Source organism: Canis lupus, chromosome 21, assembly GCF_011100685.1.
Source record: "Canis lupus familiaris isolate Mischka breed German Shepherd chromosome 21, alternate assembly UU_Cfam_GSD_1.0, whole genome shotgun sequence".
Classification (NCBI taxonomy): Eukaryota; Metazoa; Chordata; class Mammalia; order Carnivora; family Canidae; genus Canis; species Canis lupus.
Window position 1 is genome coordinate 28,602,900 of NC_049242.1, and position 12,725 is coordinate 28,615,624.

Sequence of the window (12,725 nt, forward strand, 5' to 3'; positions counted from 1 at the left end):
ACCCCCAAAGCAAGTCTCTAGTTGAATCCTTTCCTAAGGGAAAGTAAAAATAGGCAGCAGGGTCAGTTTGCCACATAGTTAGCTATTTATAACCTCTCCATTCATGGAGTCCAAAATACGGATATATTTTCCCAAGATCTGAACTAGCCCCTCATTCTTTATGTCTTACATGACTTGACTTCTCATGTGATGTAACAATTCCAGTGACAGTCACAGAAGTAATTTAAATACACCAGTACATAGAAAATAAATGTTCTTTATTAGTCAGGAACCAGATGCTCAAAGGACTTCGCAATTTCCCCATGTTCAAGTGTTGGGGTCCGGGGACCAAATGACTTTGCCTTGAAAGCAAGAAAGAGAACTCAGTGGTATTTGTGGGCCAGGGCATTGGCCACACCAGCCACCACCTTCTGGTAGGCAGCCTGAGCCAATGGGGTGAATTCCCTGCCAAAGTGGCGGGCCAGCACACACACCAACACGTTGCCCAGCAGCTGTGGGGAAGACAAGAGGCATGTGGATGATTAGCAGAGGGACCTAGCTAAGACTCAGAGTATTCCAACCCATCCACAGACCCAAACAGTGTCATTAGAATATAAGCAGAAAGATAGCTGATTATTAAGATGTTACAATCCATATGACTCCAACAATATCACCCTCATTTTACATTGAGAAATGGTTCTTTCCTTCTGTTTTAACCCAAATCTTAAATTTTCTTGGTTATTCTTTCCAACTAGGCAAAGAAGCAATAAGATTTTATCTTCCTTGCTTTCAAAAAAGAGATAAGGAAAAAAGGATCAGAAAAAAAAATGTTTTTGAATGGATTAAAAGCACTTTTTAAACACTCAAAAGTTTAATTAAAACAATAAAGAAAAACCATTGCAGAGAACAAAAAAAAGGACAAGAGGAAACAATTAATGAGCCAAGTGGATAAAATAAGTAAAACAGTGCTGAGGAGTCCATACTTATGCAACTAGAACACTTCCTTTACACTCTGAACAACATCCTGATGCCCATACCCTTTACGGACATCATGAGTTGGGTCTTAAAAAGGAAGATCAAAGAGAATGTTGAGGGTCCCACAGACTCACCTTGAAGTTCTCGGGATCCACGTGCAGCTTGTCACAGTGAAGCTCACTGAGCTTAGCAAAGGTGCCCTTGAGGTTGTCCAGGTTTTTCAGGCCATCACTAAAGGAGTTCAGCACCTTCTTGCCATGGGCCTTCACTTTAGCATTGCTCATAACAGCATCAGGAGTGGACAGGTCCCCAAAGGAGTCAAAGAACCTCTGAGTCCAGGGGTAGACAATCAGCAGCCTGAGGGGTGAAAATAGCACAGAGGGCACAGGAGTCAGTGCCTGTCAGAACCCAGGGGACTGAGTTAACTCCATCTGCCCAGCTCTCATGCTTTCTCCAAAAGCCTGCCTTGCCACATGGATACCAACCTGCCCAGGGCCTCACCGCCAACTTCATCCACATTCACCTTGCCCCACATGCTGGAGATAAGACTCTTCTCTTCAGCAGTCAGATGCACCATGGTGTCTGTTTGTGGTTGCTAGTGAACACGGTTGTTTCAGAAGCAAATGTAAGCAGCAGCTGTCCCTGTTCTTCCTTTTATGCCCAGCCCTGATCTTGCATCCTTGCTGTTATGAGATTGGCCCAGGCCTGGGTGTGGTCACGCAGGGTGAAGCCTATCCTTGGCAATTCTGAAACTGGCTTGTGAGTCTGACTTCAGACCCTCCCATCTTCAGGCCCATCTCAGCAATACAAATTGCTACTAAAATCATTCTTTGGCAAGTGTACTGTTACACTTTTGAGAACCATAACCTGGTAACTTCTTAGAGAGTGCCTCCCCAATTTTCTTGTTATACAAATGAAGAATCCCAGGTCCAGTAAATAGAAGGCATCCATCCACTGTGGTTCAACTTAAAAGCGTATGGATGGATCTCCCCCTGTGTCTTCAGAATCTAATTACATGGACAGTGTGGATGGGACCTCTGCCACAGTCCTACGTGTATCTTCCTTCTCTTGGTTTGGATTAAAACCTCCTAGAAAGATACTTAAAGCCCATTCATTCATTCATTCATTCATTCATTTTTCTCATACTTTAGTCATGTAACCAAATAAATGATGATTGGAAAAATAATTATGTATAAATCAGAAGTCTCTTGTGTAATAATTACTCTATTAAGTTTTGAGGACCCATAGATGAATAGTTGTCTCTTAGAGCTGGAACTGGTTCCCTGATGGAGTATGGCATGGTAGGCTACACCGCAGGCAAGGGAAGTAGGGAAAAAGGAAACAGAACAGTATCTTGATCATTCATTATGTCTCTAATCGAGCACCCTATTTTTTACTAATTATTGGAAATAAGTAAAAGCATTAGCCTGAGGGCTGTGCCTTAGGTTGGAAGTCTTCCACAGAGCCCTGTAATGTCAGCATTCTTTATGTAAAATCTTCTTGACCGTGCCTATGTTTTGGAGGGAGAAGTGTTTTCCACTAGTGACAATGTAGGCCCCTACTTCCTTTTCTCATCTCCCTTGACCTCTTTGAATAAGAAACAAGTGCTTCCTATCTGTAGACTCTCAAGTATTTCCCACACCCCTAGACAAATAAAGTAAAAAATAATAATAAAATAAAATATAAAATAAAATAAGTGGAATGAATCAGAAAGTTGAGCTGAAGGTTCTTTATTAGGCAGAAGCCATACCCTTGATGGTGGACATTATTTCCCCCAGTTCAGAAGAAAGAATTTAGGGAGACAGGGTCTTCCAGTGGTCACCAGGAAACAGGCCAGGATCTCAATGGTACTTGTGAGCCAGGGCATTGGCCACACCAGCCACCACCTTCTGATAGGCAGCCTGCACCTGAGGGGTGAATTCTTTGCCAAAGTGGTGAGCCAGCACACACACAAGCACGTTGCCCAGGAGCTGTGGGGAAGACATAGAGAGACACGCATAAATGATTCAGAGAGAAATCAAGCTCGGCTTCTGAGAAACTGAGCCAATGATCTTTTTTTTTTTTTCCCCACACTCCAGCCCAAACTGATATTCAGGTTTTCTCCATCAGCATAAATGAGCAAATATATGTGTATGTACACTGTATATTTTCATTGTATATGTATATATATATAATTTAATAGTTAATTAATTAATTAGTATGATGCTGGGCTGTCTTTTAGCACCTGCGGCTGTCCTACTTCACTATTCTCAGATATTCAATTCCTTTCCTTTTCATTGAGTCTTGTCTCTATAAACATCCAATTATCCTTTAATTTTGAAATGATTTGTAGCCTCTAGATTGACAACTCCTTGAGGTGCCCTTCCAATCCCCATTTGGAGAGACAGAAAGATGTTTCCGAGTGGAGAAGTAGAAGATGAGAATAGACACGCATAATTTGCATATCGAGTAGGGAAAAAAACTAGTCAGGGGAAGAAGACAAGAAGTTAAATAAACAACTTGATGAAAAAAAAAAACAACTTAATGAAAAAGAAAAGGCCGTGAGAAAGGAAATGTATGAAATTACATAAACTTTGAAAGGTATTCAAGATGATATATGCTGAAGTACAAAGGAAGGTGGAGGGAGAACAGGTAGGTAAATGAATCAGGTGAGAGACTAGAAAGTGAAAAGAAAAAGAAATGGAACATATCCTAGACTCACCTTGAAGTTCTCGGGATCCACGTGCAGCTTGTCACAGTGAAGCTCACTGAGCTTAGCAAAGGTGCCCTTGAGGTTGTCCAGGTTTTTCAGGCCATCACTAAAGGAGTTCAGCACCTTCTTGCCATGGGCCTTCACTTTAGCATTGCTCATAACAGCATCAGGAGTGGACAGGTCCCCAAAGGAGTCAAAGAACCTCTGAGTCCAGGGGTAGACAATCAGCAGCCTGAGGAGTGAAAACAGCACAGAGGGCTGTGCCCGTCAGAACCCAAGGGACTGAGTTAACTCCATCTGCCCAGCTCTCATGTTTTCTCCAAAAGCCTGCCTTGCCACATGGATACCAACCTGCCCAGGGCCTCACCGCCAACTTCGTCCACATTCACCTTGCCCCACAGGCCGGAGACAAGACTCTTCTCTTCAGCAGTCAGATGCACCATGGTGTCTGTTTGTGGTTGCTAGTGAACACGGTTGTTTCAGAAGCAAATGTAAGCAGCAGCTGTCCCTGTTCTTCCTTTTATGCCCAGCCCTGATCTTGCATCCTTGCTGTTATGAGATTGGCCCAGGCCTGGGTGTGGTCACGCAGGGTGAAGCCTATCCTTGGCAATTCTGAAACTGGCTTGTGAGTCTGACTTCAGACCCTCCCATCTTCAGGCCCATCTCAGCAATACAAATTGCTACTAAAATCATTCTTTGGCAAGTGTACTGTTACACTTTTGAGAACCATAACCTGGTAACTTCTTAGAGAGTGCCTCCCCAATTTTCTTGTTATACAAATGAAGAATCCCAGGTCCAGTAAATAGAAGGCATCCATCCACTGTGTTCAACTTAAAAGCGTATGGATGGATCTCCCCCTGTGTCTTCAGAATCTAATTACATGGACAGTGTGGATGGGACCTCTGCCACAGTCCTACGTGTATCTTCCTTCTCTTGGTTTGGATTAAATCCTCCTAGAAAGATGCTTAGTTCATTCATTCATTCATTCATTCATTCATTCATTCATTTTTCTCATACTTTAGTCATGTAACCAAGTAAATGATGATTGGAAATTGAAAATACGTATAAATCAGAAGTCTCCTGTGTAATAATTACTCTATTAGGTTTTGAGCATCCACAGATGAAAACATAGAGTTATCTCTCTGTAGTAAGGAATAAAACTAACTGAAAAATCAGTTAAAAAACAAAATGGTTAGTAGCAGTGAGAAAAATAATGTCTTTAATTAACCAGGGACATAAAAATGATTTCTTCCTGGACTGATGTGGAAAAGTGAATGGGAGAAGAGAGAAGCTTCTTTGTGACTTGAAATGAGTGGCAGGAAAGTGACAGGGCACTATGGCTTTGGCTTAGATAATCATCCCCCTAGACCACTAAGAATGCTGTGTGTATAACCATTTCTTTTATTCAAATTCACCACTTATAATCTCATTTCGTCCACATATTTTTTTGTTTAAATCTTTTTTTAGGGACACCTGGGTGGCTCAGTAGTTGAGCATCTGCCTTTGGCTCAGGGTGTGTTCCCAGGATCCTGGGATCAAGTCTGGCATCAGGCTCCCTGAGGGAGTCTACTTCTTCTTCTGCCTATGTCTCTGTCTCTCTCTGTGTGTCTTTCAGGAATATATAAATAATATTTTAAAATCTTCCTTTATTATCATGTTTTCCCCTATCTCTATAGCTTTTCCAATTTCCCTCCCCTTATCCTTCTCTCCTCCAAGTAATACATTCTGATAACTAACTTCTTAGGCAAAGAAACTGAAGTGGAGATTTCTGCTCCTTACTATCAAAAGATACCATAAAAAAAAAAAAAAAGCAGTGAGCATTTCTAAGCTCAGCTTAGGATGTTGGTGTTCTTGGACGGCCCTGCTGGTTCTTTTTCCAACTTCCCATCATCTGTGTACCTCTTGCCTCCTAGCCTGCTCCTAAATTCCCCTTTCCTATAAGCAAAGAAATGGCTGTGCATTTTTTTACTTACCATGTTTCTCCTGCGTTAGAATCTTCTTTTGATTAAGGTACCTTGATGTCTAGAACCATCTTTCTCTCTCTGTTGTCATCACTGGCTACAAATACTTAACATATATTTTTCATCCTTTCACGTCTAACACTCCAAAACCTCAACTACAGGGTGAACCATAAGAAAAGGACTTCTCTATTTCTAGTTGTTTCAAATAAACTCACAAAATCTCCACTTCCATTGTTCCATTCCCTAAACTACTTTCTCCATCACTGCTACATGAGTAAGGATCTCTCTCCCCTTTTACTCATCCCAAATCCCATCAAGTACTTGTGAACAACCTCTCTCTGATCTTTCTCAGACAGAGAGGAAAGTCTTGGTTCTTCTCTGGTAATCTGGAGGTTAGGTCAGAATTACATGCCCATAAAAGATGATGGGAGTAAAAGAGATACAATTCTAGCATTTTCTATTTATATTTATTCTTCTCTAAAACCCATAAGCAAAGAAGTTCTGACTATCTGTCTATTCCTGGGGCAAGATTTCATGTGTTGACTTCCAGGAAAAGGGAGCCTTCAAATATTTTAGATATTTAGAAACCAAACACACACACACACACACACACACACACACACACGGATGCACACACACGTTTTGTTTGATCTGTAAGTTTTGAGTTTCATTTTACTAAATTTAAAACTCCATTAGCTTTACCACGTTTACCACTATTTTCAAGACTCTATTTCACACCCCTGATTTCAGAGTTTGGGTATAAGTGTGTGAAGGGAAGTCTTTCTTGGGACGTTTGGACATGTCTTTTGCAAAAGCTCTCTGTCATGAGAAGTTCACAGGCCTTACTAAATAACAGTAATGAATATGTTTATACTTTACTGTAAAAAGCCAAATTGTCAAGGCTAAACTATAGCTTTGCCACCTTGACAGAAATCAGCATCTGCTCAGACTTCCTCTAACATTTTCTGTACTCACAAATATTTCCCCTAAATTGTCTTTTATCCTCTTCCCTCAGCCTTCTTTGCCATGAATGATCTATGAACCACTTTTTTTTATACTGGCAACTCTGCAGCCACCTTGTTCCTGGCTTCAGGACAGGACTTGCTGTTCTCTCTCGCCTTTGCTACTTAGCAAGACTGAAGAGGGCGACAGACTTCTTTTCTTACCCTTACCCTGCAGGGCCAAGGCTTCAAGTTGTTAATAAGACATCAAAAGTTCAGACATATCAGACAAAAAGAATAAACTGATAAATGTGATTATGCTCTGAGCCTCGTGGTCACATCCCGATCAACATTCAAAGATTCTAGAAACTTCTAGAGTCACTGCCATCTTTACCATTACTTCTACCCTTCAAATAGGGGGTACCAAAAGATGTCTGCTTTATTTCGATTCCAGCCCCATTGAGCACTAAACATACACATACACACATGAATGTGCACACACACGCACACACATACACACATGTGCATGTGTACATACACATATGCACAAACACCCTGAGCTCCCAAGAGACAGAAAGGTTTTTTTTTCTTTTCTCCAGTTTGTCAAGTTTGCAAACTTCTTGATGTTTTGAATTTAGGATGGACCTAGTCTGAGTATAATTAAGAGAATGAGGATCAAGTGATTCATGACAGTCATCCAAAGATATGTAATATTATTTGTTTCAGAAATGGTACTCAATTGGAACACTTGTACATATAGCAGTGTTCAGTTTCAAATTCTGTTCATTAAGGCATTTCTACAAAATATTCCATATTTTCCTGGGTTAGGCACAGTTAGTTTTCACTCTTCTTTCCAAGACACACAATCTCTGGGTTACATCAATTTAGCATCCTTTCAAAACTGTAATTCAAGTTAATAAAATTAAATAAAGTAAAAATACTCCAAAGGAGCAGAACTCACAGAAATGATGTACATACACTTTTTTAAAGTCATATTTCAGTATGAAAAGCAATACAGCCAATCTAGTCATAAGTTTACTGAACTATGTGCTAATTGTTACAGAACATTTAATGTCTCAGTCTATAATCACTACACAAATATTTCCTCTGTTTGGCTCAGATCCTCATCCAGAATTAGCTTTTGTTGACATGATAAGTAGGTCGTGGTGTTGATTTCCCAAGTTAACTTTGAAACTGTGCCTCTCTAGGGATAGAGTCTTGGCTTCAGTCTATGCCCTTTTTACAAATACATAAAGCATTAGTTCATAAGGCCAAATGTCCAGTAGGCTCTGAACAGAAAGTAAATGTCTGAGCAGTGTTTTCCTTTCCTCTGTGCTTCCTCATTGTATACTAGGGCATCAACACCAAAGGATTCTCTGCAATGGTTCCTTGTTCAGATTGTCCTCTACTTCCAACAGTCCTAAGATAGGGAATAATCATTCATTCATTTATTTATTCATGGACTACTTTATTTAATAAATATTCAATTCCTACCTATGAAGGAACTTAGCAAGGCACAGTAGTCACATGGTAGTGTCCAAAATAGACAGAAATGTTTATTCAGCAAAGAGTGTGAGTGTGACAGACAAGAAGAAATGTGGAAAATAGGGAGAGGGGAAGGGTTTGGAATGATTTTCATAGCCAATATTGGAAAGCACAATGAGGCCAGTGTGCAAAGGCATCACAAGGGATAAGCAGAGATGCAGTTTGACTGAAATGGGAGAGTGGGAGGAGGAATTATTTATGCCATGTTGGGACAAGTAAAAGAGGGAGATTTTTCCTTAGAGCAGGAACAACGGATAGAGCATGGTATGGTAAACTAGCTACACTGCAGGCAAGGGAAGTAGGGAAAAAGGAAACAGAACAGTATCTTGATCATTCATTATGTCTCTAATCGAGCATCCTGTTTTTTAACTAATTGTTGGAAATAAGTAAAAGCATTAGCCTGAGGGCTGTGCCTTAAGTTGGAAGTCTTCCACAGAGCCCCTATAATGCCAGCATTCTCTATATAAAATCTTCTTGACCGTGCCTATGTTTTGGAGGGAGAAGTGTTTTCCACTAGTGACAATGTAGGCCCCTACTTCCTTTTCTCATCTCCCTTGACCTCTTTGAATAAGAAACAAGTGCTTCCTATCTGTAGACTCTCAAGTATTTCCCACACCCCTAGACAAATAAAGTAAAAAATAATAATAAAATAAAATATAAAATAAAATAAGTGAAATGAATCAGAAAGTTGAGCTGAAGGTTCTTTATTAGGCAGAAGCCATACCCTTGATGGTGGACATTATTTCCCCCAGTTCAGAAGAAAGAATTTAGGGAGACAGGGTCTTCCAGTGGTCACCAGGAAACAGGCCAGGATCTCAATGGTACTTGTGAGCCAGGGCATTGGCCACACCAGCCACCACCTTCTGATAGGCAGCCTGCACCTGAGGGGTGAATTCTTTGCCAAAGTGGTGAGCCAGCACACACACAAGCACGTTGCCCAGGAGCTGTGGGGAAGACATAGAGAGACATGCATACACAATTAAGAGAGAAATCAAACTCGGCTTCTGAGAAACTGAGCCAATGATTTTTTTTTTCCCCACACTTCAGCCCAAACTGATTTTCAGGTTTTCTCCATCAGCATAAATGAGCAAATATATGCGTATGTACACTGTATATTTTCATTATATATGTATATATATATAATTTATTTTTTTTTTTTTTTTTTTTTTTAATTTTTATTTATTTATGATAGTCACACAGAGAGAGCGAGAGAGGCAGAGACACAGGCAGAGGGAGAAACAGGCTCCATGCACCGGGAGCCCGATGTGGGATTCGATCCCGGGTCTCCAGGATCGCGCCCTGGGCCAAAGGCAGGCGCTAAACCGCTGCGCCACCCAGGGATCCCTATATATATAATTTAATAGTTAATTGATTAATTAGTATGATGCTGGGCTGTCTTTTAGCACCTGTGGGTGTCCTACTTCACTATTCTCAGATATTCAATTCCTTTCCTTTCCATTGAGTCTTGTCTCTATAAAAATCCAATTATCCTTTAATTTTGAAATGATTTGTAGCCTCTAGATTGACAACTCCTTGAGGTGCCCTTCCAATCCCCATTTGGAGAGACAGAAAGATGTTTCCGAGTGGAGAAGTAGATGAGAGTAGACACGCATAATTTGCATATCGAGTAGGGAAAAAAAACTAGTCAGGGGAAGAAGACAAGAAGTTAAATAAATAACTTGATGAAAAAGAAAAGGCAGTGAGAAAGGAAATGTATGAAATTACATAAACTTTGAAAGGTATTCAAGATGATATATGCTGAAGTACAAAGGAAGGTGGAGGGAGAACAGGTAGGTAAATGAATCAGGTGAGAGACTAGAAAGTGAAAAGAAAAAAAAAATGGAACATATCCTAGACTCACCTTGAAGTTCTCGGGATCCACGTGCAGCTTGTCACAGTGAAGCTCACTGAGCTTAGCAAAGGTGCCCTTGAGGTTGTCCAGGTTTTTCAGGCCATCACTAAAGGAGTTCAGCACCTTCTTGCCATGGGCCTTCACTTTAGCATTGCTCATAACAGCATCAGGAGTGGACAGGTCCCCAAAGGAGTCAAAGAACCTCTGAGTCCAGGGGTAGACAATCAGCAGCCTGAGGAGTGAAAACAGCACAGAGGGCTGTGCCCGTCAGAACCCAAGGGACTGAGTTAACTCCATCTGCCCAGCTCTCATGTTTTCTCCAAAAGCCTGCCTTGCCACATGGATACCAACCTGCCCAGGGCCTCACCGCCAACTTCGTCCACATTCACCTTGCCCCACAGGCCGGAGACAAGACTCTTCTCTTCAGCAGTCAGATGCACCATGGTGTCTGTTTGTGGTTGCTAGTGAACACGGTTGTTTCAGAAGCAAATGTAAGCAGCAGCTGTCCCTGTTCTTCCTTTTATGCCCAGCCCTGATCTTGCCCTCTCTGCTGCTGCAAGCAGATTGGCCCAGAGCTTAGCCGAATCTTATTGGTTTATACCATACCCTATGATCTAGTTTGCAACCCAATTCCTCAGTTCCCCTCAATTGTCCTGAGAGTGGCGTTCTAGGTGTTATGTTTCTTGACTCAGAATCCCTGTTTCCTCTCCTCACCTCATCCCCTTCAGCAGTGGCTTCCATAAGTATACTCCCACTCTCATTTTTGTGCAAATTCTGTAGTCTGATATAATGGAGTATATCTCTTGTTTAACTCCTCCAGTTATTTCACTTCATAGATAAGAAAACTAAGGCCTAGTAAACAGAAATGCTATCAAGTTGACTCTATGTGGTACTTCTTTTGGTCTCTAGAGATAGTTATAAGTAGTTAGAATGAATAAATACTTTGCTGTACTTTCAATTTGCTTTCTTCTTCTTTGGGTAAATACTTTTAGTAGCAAAACTTTCTTTTCATTCTGTCACTGAAATAAATGTTAATTAAAAGAGTGAAAACTAATGAATATTGTTTCTCTACCAGCTACTGAAATAGATCTAGGAAGCATGGATTTTAATGGAAACAATTTAATGAACGATAAAGAAGAAAATATCAGAAACCTATAACATGATTATTTAAAACTGTGATATTATTAAAGAAAAAATGCAGAGGAATTGCAATGAAGATTGACCTCATTCAACTAGATCAAGTCTGATAGGGTTTCTGGGAACATGCAGTTGTAGAAATTCCCATGGGTGTGTCCTTAGGGAAAAAAGTAGAGTTAAATCTAAAAATGAAGATTCAAAGGGAATTTTCATCTCTTCTGAATTCAAAATAATACTGCATTGACTTACAGATACATACCCTTTAGCACAACTAGAAGGAAGGAATGAAGTTGGGAGGGAGTATCAGAAAGGAAGAGAATAGAATGGGATAGAAGTCAGAAGGCAAAAAATATAAAGAAGATGAAAGAGGTAGGTAATTTCAAAATTTAGCAAGGATATAGATCTCAACAAACTCTCAGTCTCTGCTGGTGACATTGTAAAATGGCATAACTGCTTTAGAAAATATTTGATAGTAGCAACTAAAGCAGAATATATGCAAAACCTATGAGCTAGCAATTATTCTTCCAGAAATGCAGAAATGCATGCTTGTGTGAATCCAAAGTCTGTAACATCAATATACATGAGGATCTCAAACTGCTAGCAACTTAAATGTTCCTCACTCAGTGAAATAATTTTTTTTTTAATTTATGATAGTCACAGAGAGAGAGAGAGAGAGAGAGGCAGAGACACAGGCAGAGGGAGAAGCAGGCTCCATGCACCGGGAGCCCGATGTGGGATTCGATCCCGGGTCTCCAGGATCGCGCCCTGGGCCAAAGGCAGGCGCCAAACCGCTGCGCCACCCAGGGATCCCCCGCTCACTCAGTGAAATAGATAAAACATGATATAGAAAAAGAATGAAATGTTACACAATAATGAAAATAATCAATTTCACTTGCAGAAATACAGAGTATTTTTTACAACATAATGTCAATTAAGCCTGAATGACTCAGTCGTTTAAGTGTCTATCTCTTGGTTTTTGCTCAGGTCATTATCTCAGGGTTGTAAAATTGAGCCTTATGACAAACTCCACACTGAGTATGGAGCCTGCTTGGAATTCTCTCTCCTTCTCTCCCAATACTCTATGGCCACTCATGTGGGGGTGCCCATTCTCTCTTGTCCTCTAAATAAAAGTAACCAGGGACAATGATTAAATGTATATGATTTATATGCAAAAAAGCAGGATAATGTAACTATATTTCAGATCACAAGAATGAATGATTGGAAGGTACAGAGGAGCCATGAATGATCTTTAGGACATTTTACAGATTATCTGTTTTCAACCTTAAAGCCAAAAAACAAACAAACAAACAAACAAAAAAAAAAAAACTATTAAAAACTTTAAGGATGTGGGTGGCATGATCTCATTTGTATTTTTAAAATATTATTCGGGGGATCCCTGGGTGGCGCAGCAGTTTGGCGCCTGCCTTTGGCCCAGGGCACGATCCTGGAGACCCGGGATCGAATCCCACATCGGGCTCCCGGTGCATGGAGCCTGCTTCTCCCTCTGCCTGTGTCTCGGCCTCTCTCTCTCTCTGTGACTATCATAAATAAAAATAAAAAAAAATTAAAATATTATTCGGGTTTCCATATATAAATGGATTTAAGGGGTAGGATAAAGGGGAAACAAATAATTAAGATGATAT

The 12,725-nt window shown here is 40.5% G+C and overlaps 3 protein-coding genes across 3 annotated transcripts; all 3 read right to left on the reverse strand.

Annotated features, from left to right (window-relative positions):
• Window positions 1-236: 236 nt before the first annotated feature.
• On the reverse strand, window positions 237-1,597 carry LOC476825 (hemoglobin subunit beta-like). Its single transcript, XM_038568846.1, has 3 exons — window positions 1,440-1,597; window positions 1,089-1,311; window positions 237-491 (listed from the first exon to the last, which is right to left on the reverse strand). Exons 1-3 carry the CDS (start codon window positions 1,529-1,531, stop codon window positions 363-365), a joined length of 444 nt encoding a protein of 147 aa, XP_038424774.1. The 5' UTR covers window positions 1,532-1,597; the 3' UTR covers window positions 237-362.
• A 1,071-nt stretch (window positions 1,598-2,668) lies between these two features.
• LOC480784 (hemoglobin subunit beta-like) lies at window positions 2,669-4,157 on the reverse strand. The gene is made up of 3 exons (NM_001270884.1): window positions 3,998-4,157; window positions 3,656-3,878; window positions 2,669-2,924 (listed from the first exon to the last, which is right to left on the reverse strand). The coding sequence occupies exons 1-3, from the start codon at window positions 4,087-4,089 to the stop codon at window positions 2,796-2,798; spliced, it is 444 nt and encodes a 147-aa protein (NP_001257813.1). The 5' UTR covers window positions 4,090-4,157; the 3' UTR covers window positions 2,669-2,795.
• A 4,626-nt stretch (window positions 4,158-8,783) lies between these two features.
• On the reverse strand, window positions 8,784-10,454 carry LOC609402 (hemoglobin subunit beta-like). The gene is made up of 3 exons (NM_001270883.1): window positions 10,297-10,454; window positions 9,955-10,177; window positions 8,784-9,037 (listed from the first exon to the last, which is right to left on the reverse strand). The coding sequence occupies exons 1-3, from the start codon at window positions 10,386-10,388 to the stop codon at window positions 8,909-8,911; spliced, it is 444 nt and encodes a 147-aa protein (NP_001257812.1). The 5' UTR covers window positions 10,389-10,454; the 3' UTR covers window positions 8,784-8,908.
• Window positions 10,455-12,725: the final 2,271 nt, after the last annotated feature.

What these genes read in the sequence shown, in the direction of transcription:
- LOC476825 (XM_038568846.1), bottom strand. Translation starts at nt 1,531, where the DNA reads ATGGTGCATCTGACTGCTGAAGAGAAGAGTCTTATCTCCAGCATGTGG. An exon ending in GGCGGTGAGGCCCTGGGCAG is followed by an intron (nt 1,312 to 1,439) that starts GTTGGTATCCAT and finishes TTCACCCCTCAG; the next exon opens with GCTGCTGATTGTCTACCCCT. An exon ending in TGGATCCCGAGAACTTCAAG is followed by an intron (nt 492 to 1,088) that starts GTGAGTCTGTGG and finishes TCTTCCCCACAG; the next exon opens with CTGCTGGGCAACGTGTTGGT.
- LOC480784 (NM_001270884.1), bottom strand. Translation starts at nt 4,089, where the DNA reads ATGGTGCATCTGACTGCTGAAGAGAAGAGTCTTGTCTCCGGCCTGTGG. An exon ending in GGCGGTGAGGCCCTGGGCAG is followed by an intron (nt 3,879 to 3,997) that starts GTTGGTATCCAT and finishes TTCACTCCTCAG; the next exon opens with GCTGCTGATTGTCTACCCCT. An exon ending in TGGATCCCGAGAACTTCAAG is followed by an intron (nt 2,925 to 3,655) that starts GTGAGTCTAGGA and finishes TCTTCCCCACAG; the next exon opens with CTCCTGGGCAACGTGCTTGT.
- LOC609402 (NM_001270883.1), bottom strand. Translation starts at nt 10,388, where the DNA reads ATGGTGCATCTGACTGCTGAAGAGAAGAGTCTTGTCTCCGGCCTGTGG. An exon ending in GGCGGTGAGGCCCTGGGCAG is followed by an intron (nt 10,178 to 10,296) that starts GTTGGTATCCAT and finishes TTCACTCCTCAG; the next exon opens with GCTGCTGATTGTCTACCCCT. An exon ending in TGGATCCCGAGAACTTCAAG is followed by an intron (nt 9,038 to 9,954) that starts GTGAGTCTAGGA and finishes TCTTCCCCACAG; the next exon opens with CTCCTGGGCAACGTGCTTGT.